Below are 19,842 nucleotides of genomic sequence, written 5' to 3'. Positions count from 1 at the left end.
CTGTTTAGAGTTTCAGGTTTTACCTTTTTTTTTTTTTTTTAAAGAAGGGGGGTATTTTTTCAATATTATTACATTCTTTTCTTGCTCTTTACCAAGTTTATTTTTGTATTGTGTTTCTTTTAACACAAAATAGTGCTGTAAATATTTACAAGCAAGAACAAATCAATGGACCTAAAAAATATTATCTAACAAACTAAGAAATGATAATGCCAGATTTAGTTAGTTTCACAGGCTATAACTGATAACTGAGATTAATTAATTTAAAGGGGCATTATTTTCCCTTTAATGTGTTCTCAGTAACATGTTATAGTAGCTATACAATGTATGGGATTTTTCTTGTTTAGGTTTACCTTTGTACATGTTTTTGCTGATTTAAGAGTCAGTCCAATGCTCTCAAGATCATGTCCATATAAATCGGCCGAGCCTCCAGATATAGCAGACCTCCTAATCTTATCTATCTCTCTACACATTAAAAAGACACTGTACTATAAAATGTGTTTCCCCTTAATGTGTTCCAAATAAGTTGTTATATCTACAGCACAGTATTACATGTATGGGACATTTTTCCTTTGTTTTTTCTTGTATTTGATATAGCTAGTTTTTATCCTCACCTGTTGTTCTCAAGGACATGCCATACAAATTGGCTGGGCCTGCAGGTAAAGTAGACCTGCTAATGTTATCTGTGTCTAAACATAGCTAGGTATGGAAATGCTAGCTGGGCACAACCAACTATTTCAGATACAATAATATCTGTCTCTCTCCTACCCCGACTGTTAAATTAATTATTGCTATAGTCTTCTGGTTACAAAGCTTTTAGACAGAGATTGCTGCTTGCTGCCTCTGGTTCACATAGTTTTTCTGTAGAGAATATTAAAGTATTCATATTTTTAGTATAGGTGGGGTTTTCAACAGGCAAAATGAGCTATATTAAATAACAAAACAAAGGTAATGGATTTTTGTTGTTGTTGTTTTTTACTGTGTAAAACAGATCATTGGGGACACATTAAAGCGGAGAAAACTTTACAATACAATGTCTCTTTAATGACCTGCAATAGGTTGCTGCTGGCACATCCTTTTTTGAGCAGGTTTTAAGACCCAATAAAAGAAGAGTGCACTTAGGGCTGTATAGTTGTAAGGTAGGTGTAGAAGAGGGTAAATGTAGGAGAGCCCTTGGGATGGTGTCTGGTGGGTATGTACACAAGTTGAAGAGCGCATGCTGATATGTGGGATGAGCAACTGAATGTGTGTGCCTAATAATTGGAGAGAACCTATATGTGTGTGAGTGAAAGAGTGAAGAGCACATAGTGGGTGTGCATAAGAGTTTGAGCGCAATGTCAGAGTCAGCATTTTGTGTTTTTATCTGGAGTTTAGAGGAGGCCAGTGAAGGGATTGGCAGGCAGAGAGGTTCAGCAGATGAGGAGTGATGTGTAAGTAAGATCACCCTGGTAGAGGCATTCATTATGGATTTATAAAAACATAATTTATGTAAGAACTTACCTGATAAATTCATTTCTTTCATATTAGCAAGAGTCCATGAGCTAGTGACGTATGGGATATACATTCCTACCAGGAGGGGCAAAGTTTCCCAAACCTCAAAATGCCTATAAATACACCCCTCACCACACCCACAAATCAGTTTAACGCATAGCCAAGAAGTGGGGTGATAAAAAAGTGCGAAAGCATATAAAATAAGGAATTGGAATAATTGTGCTTTATACAAAATCATAACCACCACAAAAAAGGGCGGGCCTCATGGACTCTTGCTAATATGAAAGAAATGAATTCATCAGGTAAGTTCTTACATAAATTATGTTTTCTTTCATGTAATTAGCAAGAGTCCATGAGCTAGTGACGTATGGGATAATGATTACCCAAGATGTGGATCTTTCCACACAAGAGTCACTAGAGAGGGAGGGATAAAATAAAGACAGCCAATTCCTGCTGAAAATAATCCACACCCAAAATAAAGTTTAACGAAAAACATAAGCAGAAGATTCAAACTGAAACCGCTGCCTGAAGTACTTTTCTACCAAAAACTGCTTCAGAAGAAGAAAATACATCAAAATGGTAGAATTTAGTAAAAGTATGCTCACCACCTCCATCGGAGGCAAAGTTTGTAAAACTGAATTGTGGGTGTGGTGAGGGGTGTATTTATAGGCATTTTGAGGTTTGGGAAACTTTGCCCCTCCTGGTAGGAATGTATATCCCATACGTCACTAGCTCATGGACTCTTGCTAATTACATGAAAGAAATAAAATATATCTAGAGGGCGCTAAAATAGCTTAAGATACCTTCAAATGTAAAAAACAAAAATGATACAATTTGTAAAGTATAATCGTGTATTTATTCACAAACAGTGGAACATATATTGCATGTAAAAGACTGATATTAAAACTGAGACGTCTCCTATTATCAAATCCAATAAAATCATTCAGCTTATATACACTTAAATATAAATATGTGTACAATACCTAATTAATAAAACAGTAAAACCAAATGGTTGATATAACAATAAGTCTAAATATATGTGTATACCGACAGACAATTCATTATGGATTGTAAGGGTGATAGACGGTAGCTACGGAGCCTGGAAAGGATGGAGTTGCAATAGTCAAGGTGGGAAATTATGAGAGTGGATTCAAGTATTTGGGGTCTATTTAAGAAGCAGCGGATGCTGCCTCCGACCCACTCTGCTTCAGCCTTAACTGACCGCTGCTCCTTAACTCGTCCGCCACTTCTAAGGTGGCAGACAGCAAGCCGCCCAATCGAACACGACCGGGTTGATTGACACCCACTGCTAGCGGATAGCTGGTGCAATGATAAATGCTGACAGCATACGCTGTCGGCATTTATCGATGTGCAGCGGACATGATCCGCTATATCGGATCATGTCCGTCTGCACATTAATAAATGGACCCCTTAGTTGTGTCTTGTGTGAGAAAGTGGGAATTTTGGAGAATGTTTTAAGGTGGAAGCGCCAGGAATTGGCCAAAGTGTATTATGTGTTTTATGTTTATATTTGCAAATGTTTAGGTATTTTGAGTTTGGATCTGCTGTTTTTTTATATCCCTAATATGTTTTATACGTTTATCTGTCTATATTTCTGCTTTAGTGCCAACTTGCTTTCTTTCTTTGCATTTTTGCCACTTTACTTATTTACATATGCATTAGTGCTTTTGCTAATGTTTTAAATGTAAGCATCTATATATATATATATATACTATTATATGTATGCTATTTTCTCTAATTTGTGTGTATTTGTATGTATTTGTGTATGTGAGTGAGAAGGATGCGTTTGAATGTTTATTCCTGATCATGTCTCACATGGTTGAGGGTTTGTGTCCCTGCTACTCTAGTGGAGGAAGTCAAGGCTAACAAGTGCTTTATTGCCAGGACTTTTGTACTAAATGAAAGGTTAGATTTTCTGCAGATTGGTATGAAACCAGTGTTGCATCTGCTTCTAAAGAAATAACTTGATTTAGAAGTTGTTCCTTGCTTTCTTGAAGCAAAGGGAGGTAGGTGCCTCTACAAGGTTCTCAAGTTATTTTGAATCCATTATTTCTTCTAATAGAAGGGAATTGCTGTCTGAATGTATGATTTGTTTCAATGAAGCTGAATCTTCTAGTAATCTTCATAGGAAACAGAGACAAGTCTTTGCTCCCCATGATTTGTCATTCTGCTTACTAAATCCAAAGTTAGGCCTTTGTCTTCTTCATCAGCGATGCTTTCAGTTTCTGACTTTGATAGACTTCCATATTTGTGGAAGCTTGAGTATTTTCTTAATATGAAAGCTATTTTAATAAATAAGTTAAACTAAGAATTGGTGAGAAAAATACTAAATTATGTTGCCAGATTATGGGTGGAGCTCTAACATTTATAAGGGAGTGATAAGGGGTTTATCACCTGTGTTTGCGTGCTTCAGGTTTTTAACTCGTATTAAAAGTTGAGAGTAAATGCCTCAGGTTAGCCCATCCTTAGAGCTTGCAAAACAAAAAATGGCACAAAACGCATCAAAAATACATTACAAATACAGTTACACGCATAATAAGACTATGTAACAAACTATTAAAAAATATATATATTTTGCACAAAAAAGTTCTAAAGGCTCAAATATATGAGGTTTCAGGTGTTAGAATGCAGGCAAAGGACTTTAACATTGAGATACATACATATACATGTCTAAAGATGGATATGTGTGTATATATACTGTATATATGAAGATGGATATGTGTATGTGTATATATATATATATATATATATATATGTGTGTGTGTGTGTGTACATAAGTATTCATGTATTTATATGTGTATATATGTATTTACAGACATATACATATATATACAGACATATACATATATGCATATAAATACATATGATTGTACACACATGTACTCATATATAGACATATATATAAGTGCATTGGAGCCCTTTGCAGTTAAGTAGATGAACATATAAAAACGTATTTATGCAATATTCATAGTATTATACGGTTTATTTACTGTAAATATTTCACATTCCAATGTTCTGCACATAGCAGAATATGTTCTATGTATTTGTAAATAGATTTTCCTATATATATGTATATATCTATATCTATATATCATGTGTATAGGTATAAATATATATTTCTGCAAAAAAAATCAGATATATGTAGAAATATTTATTTATCAAAAAATAGTACATATTATTTCTATGTGAAGAACATTGGAATGTGAAATATTCATATTTTCAGTCAGGTTTGCATAAGAGTGGGGTGTTTTTTCCATTGACTTCTATAGGGTAATATGTTATAATTACTTTCAACTCATAATACAAGTGCAACCCGACACGCAAAAAGCTTACTTCTAGCAAAGTTAATGCTCGGGCGGGAGCTTTTAATACCGCTCCACTTGTATTCTGGCCCTTAGTTTTGTTTAGTTATGATGATTCCAGGTGCACATTGCTTTTATTCCTGCAATTGAAATAGCTGGCGCTGCTCATTGAAACCACCACCCATAATGAAAACTTCATTACTAAGCATTGGCCTTTGTGTATAGAGACATAAGAAAAGAAAAAGTGGTGCTTTCAGTTAGCAAAACCAGTTATTTTAAATAGAAACAATTTGGGACATAAATAAATGAGGGCCTGCAGACATCAATCAATGTATAGTATGTAGAAATATCAGAAAGGCACAGAATGCATTCCGGTATCACTGGGGGAAATAAATGACAGGAAAATAAGGCAAAATAAATAATGAAAGTGCATTGCAAAGTTTTTCAATTATGTGTAATTAAACATTTGGGGCTAGATTACAAGAGGCGTGCTAACTGTTACATGTGAGCGATATTGTTTTTTGCGGGCGTATTACAAGTTGAAAGTAAATGCGATTGTAAGATTAGCATGACTGAAACCCTCGTGTAAAGGGTAGTGCATTAAAAAAATAGTTGCACCAAACACAACATAAATACATAAAATTTATGATATATGACATGGTGTTTGATTGCAAACGGCTATATTGTGTATATATATATATGTGTACAGATCTATTTATGTATTTCTGTGTGTTCTATGTTTTACTGTATATTTATTGTACATATTTAATATTCCAAAGTTCTTCACTTAAAGGATAGTGTAATTTTTACTGTGTGTATGTGTATATATATATATATATATATATATATATATATATATATGTGTGTGTGTGTTTGTGTGTGTGTGTATATGCATATATCTGTAAATACCTATACCTGTATATCTATTCCTATAGCTATATAGATATCTATTTTACAGAAACATTATCAGACGTATAAAGAAATATTTAATAATAAAAATTCAAAAGAAATCTATATTATGAACATAGGAATGTAAAATATGCGTAACCTGCTTCGTGTTTCGCGCTTTGTTATTATCAGGTATTTGTACAGCGCCAACAGATTCCGCAGTGCTAAGGCCTAACTCGTCTGGTTAGCGCACATGAATAATTGCTAACTTCAAAGCACATTATTGAAATATTACATATAAATTATTAAAAAATAATACATTATTATACATACAGTAAAAAATATATGTATATTATATGGTATTATTTAGAATTTTTTGCAGCATGTAATAATTTTTTATATTTTATATGTAATATTTCAATAACAGGTAGGGTTTTTTCTTCTGTGCTCTCCATTGATTTCTATGGGGAAAATATGTCAACGTGGTCACGATATTTGGTTAGCTTGCATTGGGTTTTGCTTGCGCACAAACTTTTTTCAACTTGTAATACGCGTGCAACCCGAAGCACACAAAAAGCTTACTTCTAGCAAATTTTACTCTTGAGCAAAAGCACTAAATAGCCTACCACTTGTAATCTGTTCCTTGATTGGTAATTACATTTTGAGCTTAATACCCCTTTAAAGCAAGCTCTAGAGCATTACTAGGACTTTGCTGATCACATCTGGTGAGTCATCTGAGTCATTTGTGTAGCCACCAATCATCAGCTACCTCCCAGTAATAGGGCATTGCAAAGACATGAACAAGTTATGCTTCTCAACAAAGGATTGAGAAAAAATAAATTCAATTTTATCATAGAAGCAAATTGAACATTTTCTTAAAATTGCATATTCTATCTGAATCATGAAAGTTTAATTTAGACTTTTATGTTACCATATGCAAAGGTATTAATGTTTGTGCCACGTTCCCCTTAATAAATGATGATAAAACAATAAATCTTTTACTGCCTACATATTACATACATTTATGCCCAGTTAAAATGTGCTGCTTGTTTTGTATTCTATCTGCAGAAAGTAATTTCTGTTTTACGATAGTTCTGCGATTAGGGCTGTTTACAGCTGAATAATAGTTCTGAAACTTTAGAAGAAAAAACAATGACTTTGAACAGAAAACACTCATAATGCTGTTTCTTTGTGTCTCACAGCAATAATCCAAATCCCCGGTTGGAATAAACTACAGCACTGACTTGTTTACCCACTAGGGGAACAGATTATTGCCTCGTAAAGAAACACTATAGTTCTCTTATTATTCGCATGGCAACTACAGCATCTCAGGGCAGACAGTTGGTTACATCAAACCTGGGTTATTTTTGTGTTGTTTTGTTGCTTGTGTGTACTCTGGGTAAACCGCTCATATAAAAAGGGCTTGTTTTTTTTTAAATTACAATATTCTTTTTAGAAAACCAAAGATTATATGTATGTATATAATGTACAATACTCCTATTTTGGACAGAGGCTGCATTTTAAATGCACTGCCTCAAATTGATTATTTTATTTTGGCAAAATATAAGTAGCCAGGGAAGAGACTGATAAAGAAGAGAAACTAATGATGTGAACAGGTTAGATAAACAGGTGGAGGCTGGGAAAGTGGATGAGATTTAGAGAATTAGGGAGTGGGTCAGAAAAAAGAGGAGCTTTTGGTTCCAAAAATAAACCTTTTAAGCAGGGTCTTTAACCCCTTAATGACCACAGCACTTTTCCAATTTCTGTCCGTTTGGGACCAAGGCTATTTTTACATTTCTGCAGTGTTTGCGTTTAGCTGTAATTTTCCTCTTACTCATTTACTGTACCCACACATATTATATACCGTTTTTCTCGCCATTAAATGGACTTTCTAAAGATACCATTATTTTTATCATATCTTATAATTTACTATAAAAAAATGTAAAATATGAGGATAAAATGGAAAAAAAAACATTTTTTCTAACTTTGACCCCCAAAATCTGTTACACATCTACAACCACCAAAAACACCCATACTAAATAGTTTCTAAATTTTGTCCTGAGTTTAGAAATACCCAATGTTTACATCTTCTTTGCTTTTTTTGTAAGTTATAGGGCCATAAATTCAAGTAGCACTTTGCTATTTCCAAGCAATTATTTTTCAAAATTAGCGCTAGTTACATTAGAACACTGATATCTTTCAGGAATCTCTTAATATCCAATGACATGTATATATTTTTTTTTAGTAGACAACCCAAAGTATTCATCTAGGCCCATTTTGGTATATATCATGCCACCATTTCACCGCCAAATGCGATTAAATACAAAAAAAATTGTTCACTTTTTCACAAACTATTTTGGTTTCTCACTGAAATTATTTACAAACAGCTTGTGCAATTATGGCATACATGGTTGTAAATTTTTCTCTGGGATCCTCTTTGTTCAGAAATAGCAGACATATATGGCTTTGGCGTTGCTTTTTTAGTAATTAGAAGGCTGCTAAATGCCACTGCGCACTACACGTGTATTATGCCCAGCAGTCAAGGGGTTAATTAGGGAGCATGTAGGGAGCTTTTAGGGGTAATTTTAGCTTTAGTGTAGTGTAGTAGACAACCCCAAGTATTGATCTAGGCCAATTTTGGTATATTTCATGCCACCATTTCACCGCCAAATGCGATCAAATAAAAAAAAAACTTTTAATTTTTCACAATTTCAGGTTTCTCACTGAAATCATTTACAAACAGCCTGTGCAATTATGTAACAAATGGTTGTAAATGCTTCTCTGGGATCCCCTTTGTTCAGAAATAGCAGACATATATGGCTTTGGCATTGCTTTTTGGTAATTAGAAGGCCGCTAAATGCCACTGCGCACCACACGTGTGTTATGCCCAACAGTGAAGGGGTTAATTATGTAGCTTGTAGGGTTAATTTTAGCTTTAGTGTAGTGTAGTAGACAACCCAAAGTATTGATCTAGGCCCATTTTGGTATATTTCATGCCACCATTTCACCGCCAAATGCGATCAAATAAAAAAAAAAACGTTCCCTATTTCACAAACTTTTTCACAAACTTTAGGTTTCTCACTGAAATTATTTACAAACAGCTTGTGCAATTATGGCACAAATGGTTGTAAATGCTTCTCTGGGATCCCCTTTGTTCAGAAATAGCAGACATATATGGCTTTGGCGTTGCTTTTTGGTAATTAGAAGGCCGCCAAATGCCGCTGCGCATCACACGTGTATTATGGCTAGCAGTGAAGGGGTTAATTATGTAGCTTGTAGGGAGCTAGCAGGGTTAATTTTAGCTTTAGTATAGAGCTCAGCCTCCCACCTGAAACATCAGACCCCCTGATCCCTCCCAAACAGCTCTCTTCCCTCCCCCACCCCACAATTGTCCCCGCCATCTTAAGTACTGGCAGAAACTCTGCCAGTACTAAAATAAGAGCTATATTTGGGCTTTTTTTTATATAGCATATTTACATATGCTGCTGTGTAGGATCCCCCCCTTAGCCCCCAACCTCACTGATCCCCCACCAAACAGCTCTCTAACCCTCCCCCTCTGCCTTAATGGGCGCCATCTTGGGTACTGGCAGCTGTCTGCCAGTACCCAGTTTAGTAAAAAAAAGTATGTTTTTTTTTTTTAATAATTGCCCTTTTCCGTAGTGTAGCTTTCCCCCCCTAAGACCAACCCCCCACCCCTTCCAGATCGCTTAGATGCAATTTGTAAATAATTTTTTTTTTTACTTTTATCAACATGGTTTTTCTGCAGTGTAGTAGTTAGCTCCCGCCCCGTGCACTCGCCCGCCCGCCGTTCCCCGGGCACGCGCCAGCGCCCATGCGCGCCCCGTCTGTCCCGCCCCCCTCCACTCGGCCATCGATGGCCGCCCACCCGCCTCCCAGACTGGCTCCCACCCACCAACGATACCGGCCACCGATGTCTGGTGCAGAGAGGGCCACAAAGTGGCTCTCTCTGCATCGGATGGCCAAGGGGGGTTATTGCAGGATGCCTCGATATCGAGGCATCACTGCAATAACCGGAAAGCAGCTGGAAGCGAGCAGGATCGCTTCCAGCTGCTTTCCAGACCAAGGACGTACGCCACACGTCCTCAGTCATTAACTGTATTTTTTTGAGGATGTATGGCGTACGTCCTTGGTCGTTAAGGGGTTAAGTCCTCAGAGCCACTAACAGGATGTAGTCCAGGACGTAGGAACTATAGCACAGGTGATATAATCAGTTGCTCATTAAATGCATCTGTTCAAAGCAATTCTAAAAATCTGGCCTGGTAATGGCTAATGACTGGAGTTGGCAAACCCTGAACCATCACGCATATGAAAGATCGCTATTAACACAGAGAAAAAAGAAAAGGGAATATATATATCTTTTTTTTTTTGGCTTAAAAAATGTTAAAGGGAGAGCAACATTTTTTCTTTCATGACAATTAAAAAAAAAAAAAAAAAAAACAACCATTTAACTATTATCAAATCTATTTTGTTCTCTTGGTACCCTTTGTTAACAAGCAAGTAGAGCACTATATGGCAGTGGGTTTGCAAGAATACTTTTAACAATGTCATACATTGTGCAAACACTGCTGCTAAAAAGCATTCTTGGAAAACTGCTACCATCTAGTTCTCCAGGCACGTGAACGCTACCTACCTAGGTATTCTCTTCATCAAAGAATGCCAAAGGAACTCAGCAAATTTGATAAACGAGGTACATTAGAAAGTGTTTTTATGCTGCATGCTCTATCTGAACCATGAAATAAACATTTTTGGGATCCCCATATGCTGCTGCTAATCCTCACTGGTTGATCAGAACAACTGTCTTTGCTTTACTGAAAGAGAGGGATCAGCTTTGGCAAGTATGGAAATAAAACATTTTATTTATTCAAGACAAAAAAGAAAAAAAAAACAATTTTAAATGAATCAAATTAAAAAAGGTGACTACAATGCCACTTACCCAGACTGCATACATAAATGTGGGCACACCCATTTTGAATTTATGGGAAAGTAGCACCTACCTACAAATAAATTGTATCTTTAAGTATCTATAAAGAGACAGCAAATACATTGAATTTTTATATAAAATGTTTAGTTATGCATAAAGAAATAACTTTGCCATATTTTTTCATTGACTATTTTGCCCCATTTTCATGTTATTTAGCTCTGAAAATCGAGCATTTCCTAATTTCTAGAACCTGAAATGCACCCTGCTGATTTATCAAGGCTACCTTTGCTACAGATCTGTCCCTTATTGGCTTTTGCAGATAACAACTGCAAAACAATGCACTCTATACCAACCAAGCTCAGATTGGCTCCTATCAATAAAGCAAATGGGGGTAGGGTTTGACTACTGCTAAAAAGATTGGTGTAAAAAAGATGTTAATTTGTTTTAAAAACATTTAGAATTGACTGATATGTTGTTCTTTAGCAACACAACAGTAATGTCTTGTAATTACAAGGGGTTTACTGTCCCTTTTAAAGGGACAATGATCTCAGGCAAGCAGCTGGTAAGAGGTCACTGTAATCAAAGCAGCTACAGAAACAGCCTTTCAAATGAGCTGGGCTCTCTTTCCGACCACACCCATTGAGAGGTTGAATTCTTCTGCTGCTTCTTCTCTAAATAGCTTTTCTGTAACAAAATGCATAGTTGGTGGTTTCAACAGGCAAAAGCAGCTATTTATATTACAAAATAAAAGTAAAAACTTTATTTGTAAACAATTTAATACACTCCAACACGTAAAATAGATGATTGGAAACACGTTAAAGGGGTGGATATTTTAAAGTAAAATGTCTTTCTAAAACAGCCAGAGTGTCTCTATACTAGTGGTATACTCCTATATAAAAATATCTTCAGGTGTGTTAGAATGGACGCATCTTTTTTTTTTTTTGTCATATGATTTAAACGTCATCTCTATTGCATTTTTCGTTCTAAAGGAATTCAGAATTTCTTTTACTAAAAAATGTACAATGATTTGTCTGCTACGGTGGCTCATTCATCTTTAAATAATGGTGAGCACATTTCTATGTTTTGTGTAAAAAAAATAATTTATTTTTAATAGTTATTTATATATATTTATATATATATATATATATATATATATATATTTCTTCTGTTAAGTGTGATCAGTCCACGGGTCATCATTACTTCTGGGATATTACTCCTCCCCAACAGGAAGTGCAAGAGGATTCACCCAGCAGAGCTGCATATAGCTCCTCCCCTCTACGTCACTCCCAGTCATTCTCTTGCACCCAACGACTAGATAGGATGTGTGAGAGGACTATGGTGATTATACTTAGTTTTATATCTTCAATCAAAAGTTTGTTATTTTAAAATAGCACCGGAGTGTGTTATTACCTCTCTGGCAGAGTTTGAAGAAGAATCTACCAGAGTTTTTGCTATGATTTTAGCCGGAGTAGTTAAGATCATATTGCTGTTTCTCGGCCATCTGAGGAGAGGTAAACTTCAGATCAGGGGACAGCGGGCAGATGAATCTGCATAGAGGTATGTAGCAGCTTTTATTTTCTGACAATGGAATTGATGAGAAAATCCTGCCATACCGATATAATGTCATGTATGTATACTTTACACTTCAGTATTCTGGGGAATGGTACTTCACTAGAATTACACTGTAAGAAGTACATAAAGCTGTTTAATAACTAGAAATTATGTTTAACGTTTTTGCTGGAATGTAAAATCGTTTTCATTTGCTGAGGTACTGAGTGAATAAATGTTTGGGCACTATTTTTCCACTTGGCAGTTGCTTAATCTTTTTTCTGACAGTTTCTGTTCTCTCTCACTGCTGTGTGTGAGGGGGAGGGGCCGTTTTTTGGCGCTTTTGCTACGCATCAAATATTTCAGTCAGCAGCTCATTGTATTTCCTGCATGATCCGGTTCATCTCTACAGAGCTCAGGGGTCTTCAAAACTTATTTTGAGGGAGGTAATTTCTCTCAGCAGAGCTGTGAGAATTATAGTTGACTGAGATAAAAAACGTTTATTCTGTAATTTGTTTCCTGCTTTCAGAATTTGTTATCTTTGCTAATGGGATTAAACCTTTGCTAAAGTTGTGTTGTTTACACTATAACTGTTTTCAATTTATTAATTTTCAACTGTCATAGATCTTCTGTGCTTCTTAAAGGCACAGTACGTTTTTAATATTATTCTAATTGAATTGTATTCCAAGTTGCAAGTTTATTTGCTAGTGTGTTAAACATGTCTGATTCAGAGGATGATACCTGTGTCATTTGTTGCAATGCCAAAGTGGAGCCCAATAGAAATTTATGTACTAACTGTATTGATGCTACTTTAAATAAAAGTCAATCTGTACAAATTGAACAAATTTCACCAAACAACGAGGGGAGAGTTATGCCGACTAACTCGCCTCACGTGTCAGTACCTGCATCTCCCGATCGGGAGGTGCGTGATATTGTAGCGCCGAGTACATCTGGGCGGCCATTACAAATCACATTACAGGATATGGCTACTGTTATGACTGAAGTTTTGGCTAAATTACCAGAACTAAGAGGTAAGCGTGATCACTCTGGGGTGAGAACAGAGTGCGCTGATAATATTAGGGCCATGTCAGACACTGCGTCACAGGTGGCAGAACATGAGGACGGAGAACTTCATTCTGTGGGTGACGGTTCTGATCCAAACAGACTGGATTCAGATATTTCAAATTTTAAATTTAAACTGGAAAACCTCCGTGTATTACTAGGGGAGGTGTTAGCGGCTCTGAATGATTGTAACACAGTTGCAATACCAGAGAAAATGTGTAGGTTGGATAAATATTTTGCGGTACCGGCGAGTACTGAGGTTTTTCCTATACCTAAGAGACTTACTGAAATTGTTACTAAGGAGTGGGATAGACCCGGTGTGCCGTTCTCACCCCCTCCGATATTTAGAAAAATGTTTCCAATAGACGCCACCACACGGGACTTATGGCAAACGGTCCCTAAGGTGGAGGGAGCAGTTTCTACTTTAGCTAAGCGTACCACTATCCCGGTGGAGGATAGCTGTGCTTTTTCAGATCCAATGGATAAAAAATTAGAGGGTTACCTTAAGAAAATGTTTGTTCAACAAGGTTTTATATTGCAACCCCTTGCATGCATTGCGCCGATCACGGCTGCAGCGGCATTCTGGATTGAGTCTCTGGAAGAGAACATTAGTTCAGCTACTCTGGACGACATTACGGACAGGCTTAGAGTCCTTAAACTAGCTAATTCATTCATTTCGGAGGCCGTAGTACATCTTACTAAACTTACGGCGAAGAATTCAGGATTCGCCATTCAGGCACGCAGGGCGCTGTGGCTAAAATCCTGGTCAGCTGATGTTACTTCTAAGTCTAAATTGCTTAATATACCTTTCAAAGGGCAGACCTTATTCGGGCCCGGGTTGAAAGAGATTATCGCTGACATTACAGGAGGTAAAGGCCATGCCCTGCCTCAGGACAAAGCCAAAGCTAAGGCTAGACAGTCTAATTTTCGTTCCTTTCGTAATTTCAAAGCTGGAGCAGCATCAACTTCCTCTGCACCAAAACAGGAAGGAGCCGTTGCTCGCTACAGACAAGGCTGGAAACCTAACCAGTCCTGGAACAAGGGCAAGCAGACCAGGAAACCTGCTGCTGCCCCTAAAACAGCATGAATTGAGGGCCCCCGATCCGGGATCGGATCTAGTGGGGGGCAGACTTTCTCTCTTCGCCCAGGCTTGGGCAAGAGATGTCCAGGATCCCTGGGCGCTAGAGATATCTCAGGGATACCTTCTGGACTTCAAATACTCTCCTCCAAGAGAGAGATTTCATCTGTCAAGGTTGTCAACAATCCAGACAAAGAAAGAGGCGTTTCTACGCTGCGTACAAGAGCTCTTGTTAATGGGAGTAATCCATCCTGTTCCACGATCGGAACAGGGACAGGGGTTTTACTCAAATCTGTTTGTGGTTCCCAAAAAAGAGGGAACTTTCAGACCAATCCTGGACTTAAAGATCCTAAACAAATTCCTAAGAGTTCCATCGTTCAAGATGGAGACTATTCGGACAATTTTACCTATGTTCCAAGAGGGTCAGTACATGACCACTGTAGATTTAAAAGATGCCTACCTTCACATACCGATTCACAAAGTTCATTACCGGTACCTAAGGTTTGCCTTCCTAGACAGGCATTACCAGTTTGTGGCTCTTCCATTCGGATTGGCTACAGCTCCAAGAATCTTCACAAAGGTTCTGGGTGCTCTTCTGGCGGTACTAAGACCGCGGGGAATCTCGGTAGCTCCATACCTAGACGACATTCTGATTCAAGCTTCAAGCTTTCAAACTGCCAAGTCTCATACAGAGTTAGTACTGGCATTTCTAAGGTCACATGGATGGAAGGTGAACGAAAAGAAAAGTTCACTCGTTCCACTCACAAGAGTTCCCTTCCTGGGGACTCTTATATATTCTGTAGAAATGAAGATTTACCTGACAGAGGACAGGCTAACAAGACTTCAAAGTGCTTGCCGCACCCTTCATTCCATTCAACACCCGTCAGTGGCTCAATGCATGGAGGTAATCGGCTTAATGGTAGCGGCAATGGACATAGTACCCTTTGCACGCTTACACCTCAGACCACTGCAACTGTGCATGCTAAGTCAGTGGAATTGAGGATTACTCAGACTTATCCCCTTCTCTGAATCTGGATCAAGAGACCAGAAATTCTCTTCTATGGTGGCTTTCTCGGCCACATCTGTCCAGGGGGATGCCATTCAGCAGACCAGACTGGACAATTGTAACAACAGACGCCAGCCTTCTAGGTTGGGGTGCCGTCTGGAACTCTCTGAAGGCTCAGGGACAATGGAGTCAGGAGGAGAGTCTCCTGCCAATAAACATTCTGGAATTGAGAGCAGTTCTCAATGCCCTCCTGGCTTGGCCCCAGTTGACAACTCGGGGGTTCATCAGGTTTCAGTCGGACAACATCACGACTGTAGCTTACATCAACCATCAGGGAGGGACAAGAAGCTCCCTAGCTATGATGGAAGTTTCAAAGATAATTCGCTGGGCAGAGTCTCACTCTTGCCACCTGTCAGCAATCCACATCCCGGGAGTGGAGAACTGGGAGGCGGATTTCTTAAGTCGTCAGACTTTTCATCCGGGGGAGTGGGAACTCCATCCGGAGGTCTTTGCCCAAATACTTCGACGTTGGGGCAAACCAGAGATAGATCTCATGGCGTCTCGACAGAACGCCAAGCTTCCTCGTTACGGGTCCAGATCGAGGGATCCAGGAGCAGTCCTGATAGATGCCCTGACAGCACCTTGGGACTTCAGGATGGCTTACGTGTTTCCACCCTTCCCGATGCTTCCTCGATTTTTTGCCAGAATCAAACAAGAGAGAGCATCAGTGATTCTAATAGCTCCTGCGTGGCCACGCAGGACTTGGTATGCAGACCTGGTGGACATGTCATCCTGTCCACCTTGGTCTCTACCTCTGAAACAGGACCTTCTGATACAGGGTCCCTTCAAACATCAAAATCTAACTTCTCTGAAGCTGACTGCTTGGAAATTGAACGCTTGATTTTATCAAGACGTGGGTTTTCTGAGTCGGTTATTGATACCTTAATACAGGCTAGGAAGCCTGTTACCAGAAAGATTTACCATAAGATATGGCGTAAATACCTATATTGGTGTGAATCCAAAGGTTACTCTTGGAGTAAGGTTAGGATTCCTAGGATATTGTCTTTTCTACAAGAAGGTTTAGAAAAGGGTTTATCTGCTAGTTCATTAAAGGGACAGATCTCAGCTCTGTCCATTCTGTTACACAAACGTCTGTCAGAAGTTCCTGACGTCCAGGCTTTTTGTCAGGCTTTGGCCAGGATTAAGCCTGTGTTTAAAACTGTTGCTCCACCATGGAGTTTAAACCTTGTTCTTAATGTTTTACAGGGCGTTCCGTTTGAACCCCTTCATTCCATTGATATAAAGTTGTTATCTTGGAAAGTTCTATTTTTAATGGCTATTTCCTCGGCTCGAAGAGTCTCTGAATTATCAGCCTTACATTGTGATTCTCCTTATTTGATTTTTCATTCGGATAAGGTAGTTCTGCGTACTAAACCTGGGTTCTTACCTAAGGTAGTTACTAACAGGAATATCAATCAAGAGATTGTTGTTCCTTCCTTGTGCCCAAATCCTTCTTCGAAGAAGGAACGTCTACTGCACAACCTGGATGTAGTCCGTGCTCTAAAATTTTACTTACAGGCAACTAAGGAATTTCGACAAACGTCTTCTCTGTTTGTCGTTTACTCTGGGCAGAGGAGAGGTCAAAAAGCTTCTGCTACCTCTCTTTCTTTTTGGCTTCGTAGCATAATTCGTTTAGCTTATGAGACTGCTGGACAGCAGCCTCCTGAAAGAATTACAGCTCATTCTACTAGAGCTGTGGCTTCCACTTGGGCCTTCAAGAATGAGGCCTCTGTTGAGCAGATTTGCAAGGCTGCAACTTGGTCTTCGCTTCATACTTTTTCCAAATTTTACAAATTTGACACTTTTGCTTCATCGGAGGCTATTTTTGGGAGAAAGGTTCTTCAGGCAGTGGTTCCTTCTGTATAAAGAGCCTGCCTATCCCTCCCGTCATCCGTGTACTTTTGCTTTGGTATTGGTATCCCAGAAGTAATGATGACCCGTGGACTGATCACACTTAACAGAAGAAAACATAATTTATGCTTACCTGATATAAATTCCTTTCTTCTGTAGTGTGATCAGTCCACGGCCCGCCCTGTTTTTAAGGCAGGTAAATATTTTTTAATTTATACTCCAGTCACCACTTCACCCTTGGCTTTTCCTTTCTCGTTGGTCCTTGGTCGAATGACTGGGAGTGACGTAGAGGGGAGGAGCTATATGCAGCTCTGCTGGGTGAATCCTCTTGCACTTCCTGTTGGGGAGGAGTAATATCCCAGAAGTAATGATGACCCGTGGACTGATCACACTACAGAAGAAAGGAATTTATCAGGTAAGCATAAATTATGTTTTCTTTTCTTTTTTTTCTTCAGTATCTAAAAACTTATTGATATTTGCATATAATATTTATAAATATATAAACCTTTGCATAAATTCACATGAATGTAGCAATATGTGTATGCAGCTTTACATCCACCTATGCACTATATATATATATATATATATATATATATAACCTTATTTAAAAAAAAATAATTATCTTCTCTTGTTGGAGAGGTTTTTAAAACATGGTAATACAGAATTTGCTGAGCTGCAGACTTCTGGGAACTCTGAAGCATTTCTTAAGAGACAAGCTTTTCATATGAGACATCTTGATGAGCCTCAGCCAAGGAAAGGTGGCTGTTTTTCAAAGAGTGTTTTATTACCGATGGCTTGGTTTGGAAATTGAGTGGAATTTGATGTAGAGGAAGGATTAGAAAAGTCTTCTGTTACAATTTCTGACTTGCTCTGGAACCGTTTCCGTCCTTGCTGTGCAATATATTTCCAAGAAATGTGCTGCTTTAACATTTACCAACTTTCAGGCAATCTTGCACCTGCAAGTCAGGCAAATTAGTCGGTATCTGCAAAATTATGCTAATTCTGTTTGGGTATCAACAGGTTAAAACACTGGTAGAAGCAAGCTGTATTTTTTCAGCAGTGAAATATTATTTTATCTGCTTCCAAACTATAGTTTCTTTAGTGGCAGATCACTGAGATTTACATTTTGCATATGTTCCTAGGCACCATATAGATCTTAAAATTGTGTTTCTTTTCCTTTGTTACAGCCAGCAACACCGGAATGCACAGGAGGCAGATCTCAGACCTTCTAGATCAGAGTATCCAGGTCCATTCACAGTGTTTTGTGATTACAGCAGACAATCGTTTTATCTTAGTCTGTGGATTTTGGGACAAAAGTTTCCGTGTATATTCAACAGACACAGGTACATTAATTAATTAAGCACTTGTATTGTTCATAATCATTTTGCCATTATCTGTTGTAAGAACATGTTCTTAAATTAGTTTGAGGGAGCATAATTGGAAATTATTACTTTTAAATTAAAGGGACATACTTATGCAAACATATGTTCTGAACCATTAGACCATATAATTTGTCTTAACTGAATCAAGCTTATTATGTGTTTAACTCCCAGAAAAGTAAAGTCCTGCTTTGGAGCCACAAGCACTGCAGCTCCTGAGCAGAACACGTTCTGTGAGTCAAACAGAAGCAGTTGTCACTCATAGCTGCTAATCAGTTGTGATCTGCTCTGTTGCTGTAATGCTCGCAGCTCCCGAGCAGACCTTCACCTGTGTGCTTAACCCCTTTTGTGAGAGTTAAAGACATAGGGCTCCATTTACGAAGCAGCGAAGCGAGATTGTTTGCAGAAGTGAAGGGTTGGGCATTACACACTCATTGGAGCGTGTAATGATGCATACGGACCAGCGGACAAACAGATCCGCTACCTGTATGCAGCAAAGGCGTGCAGACAGCTTCTCAAGTTAAGGAGTCGTCCACACGCCTTTTAATACATGGGATCTATAGTAACTTCGGGTAATTATTGCAAAAATATGTTCTAATGATTTAGACCATATATTTTTTCTATTAAAATGTCCCTTTTAATGATTCCTCCAACACTAAAAATGGGCAGCTATAGAAATATTTATTTTATTTGTTCTAAAAATTCAAATCCATTCCCATTTTGCTCATCAGACACCGCTTTCGATGAGCTTTTTTTAAGATAACGTTAAATCATAGATTTTATGATCACAAATACAGTTAAAGGGAAATAATACTTATATGCTAAACCACTTGAAAGTGATGCAGCAAAACTGTAAAAAGCAGACATCTCTGTAAAAAGGGAAGATATTTTAGCTCACATTTTCTTCTGCTCAACAGAGTATGTGCACTATGAACAGTTAAACTTCAGCTACTGTTCAGATGTAAGTTAAAAAAATAGCCAATCAGTGCTGAAGTCATGCTTTGCATTGCTGTGATACCACGAGATTTCACTGAAATCTTGTGAGATTTCATAGTAAACTTCCTTAGACTGAATAGGAAAATAGCATGACTGTGCCTGCACATGCCAGATGCACTCTCCCTTGCAAGTCATTGGACTAGCATCCTGATTAACTGTCTTCAGTCTATTTACAGCGGTTGTGAGTATATATGAAATTATGTAAAAAAGGAAGATATTTT

General features: G+C 38.0%; 1 protein-coding gene across 2 annotated transcripts in view; it reads left to right on the top strand.

The window, feature by feature from the left end:
* Positions 1-19,842, top strand: part of LRBA (LPS responsive beige-like anchor protein) — a 1,331,662-nt gene that overhangs the window by 1,222,371 nt on the left and 89,449 nt on the right. For both annotated transcript variants that reach the window (XM_053703733.1, XM_053703731.1), the window contains exon 42: positions 18,434-18,589. In XM_053703733.1, coding sequence (XP_053559708.1) covers positions 18,434-18,589 — 156 coding nt within the window. The remainder of the gene's footprint in view (positions 1-18,433; positions 18,590-19,842) is intronic.

Source organism: Bombina bombina, chromosome 2 (genome assembly GCF_027579735.1).
Source record: "Bombina bombina isolate aBomBom1 chromosome 2, aBomBom1.pri, whole genome shotgun sequence".
In the NCBI taxonomy this organism is placed as follows: Eukaryota; Metazoa; Chordata; class Amphibia; order Anura; family Bombinatoridae; genus Bombina; species Bombina bombina.
This window is presented reverse-complemented; position numbering and strand designations above follow the sequence as displayed.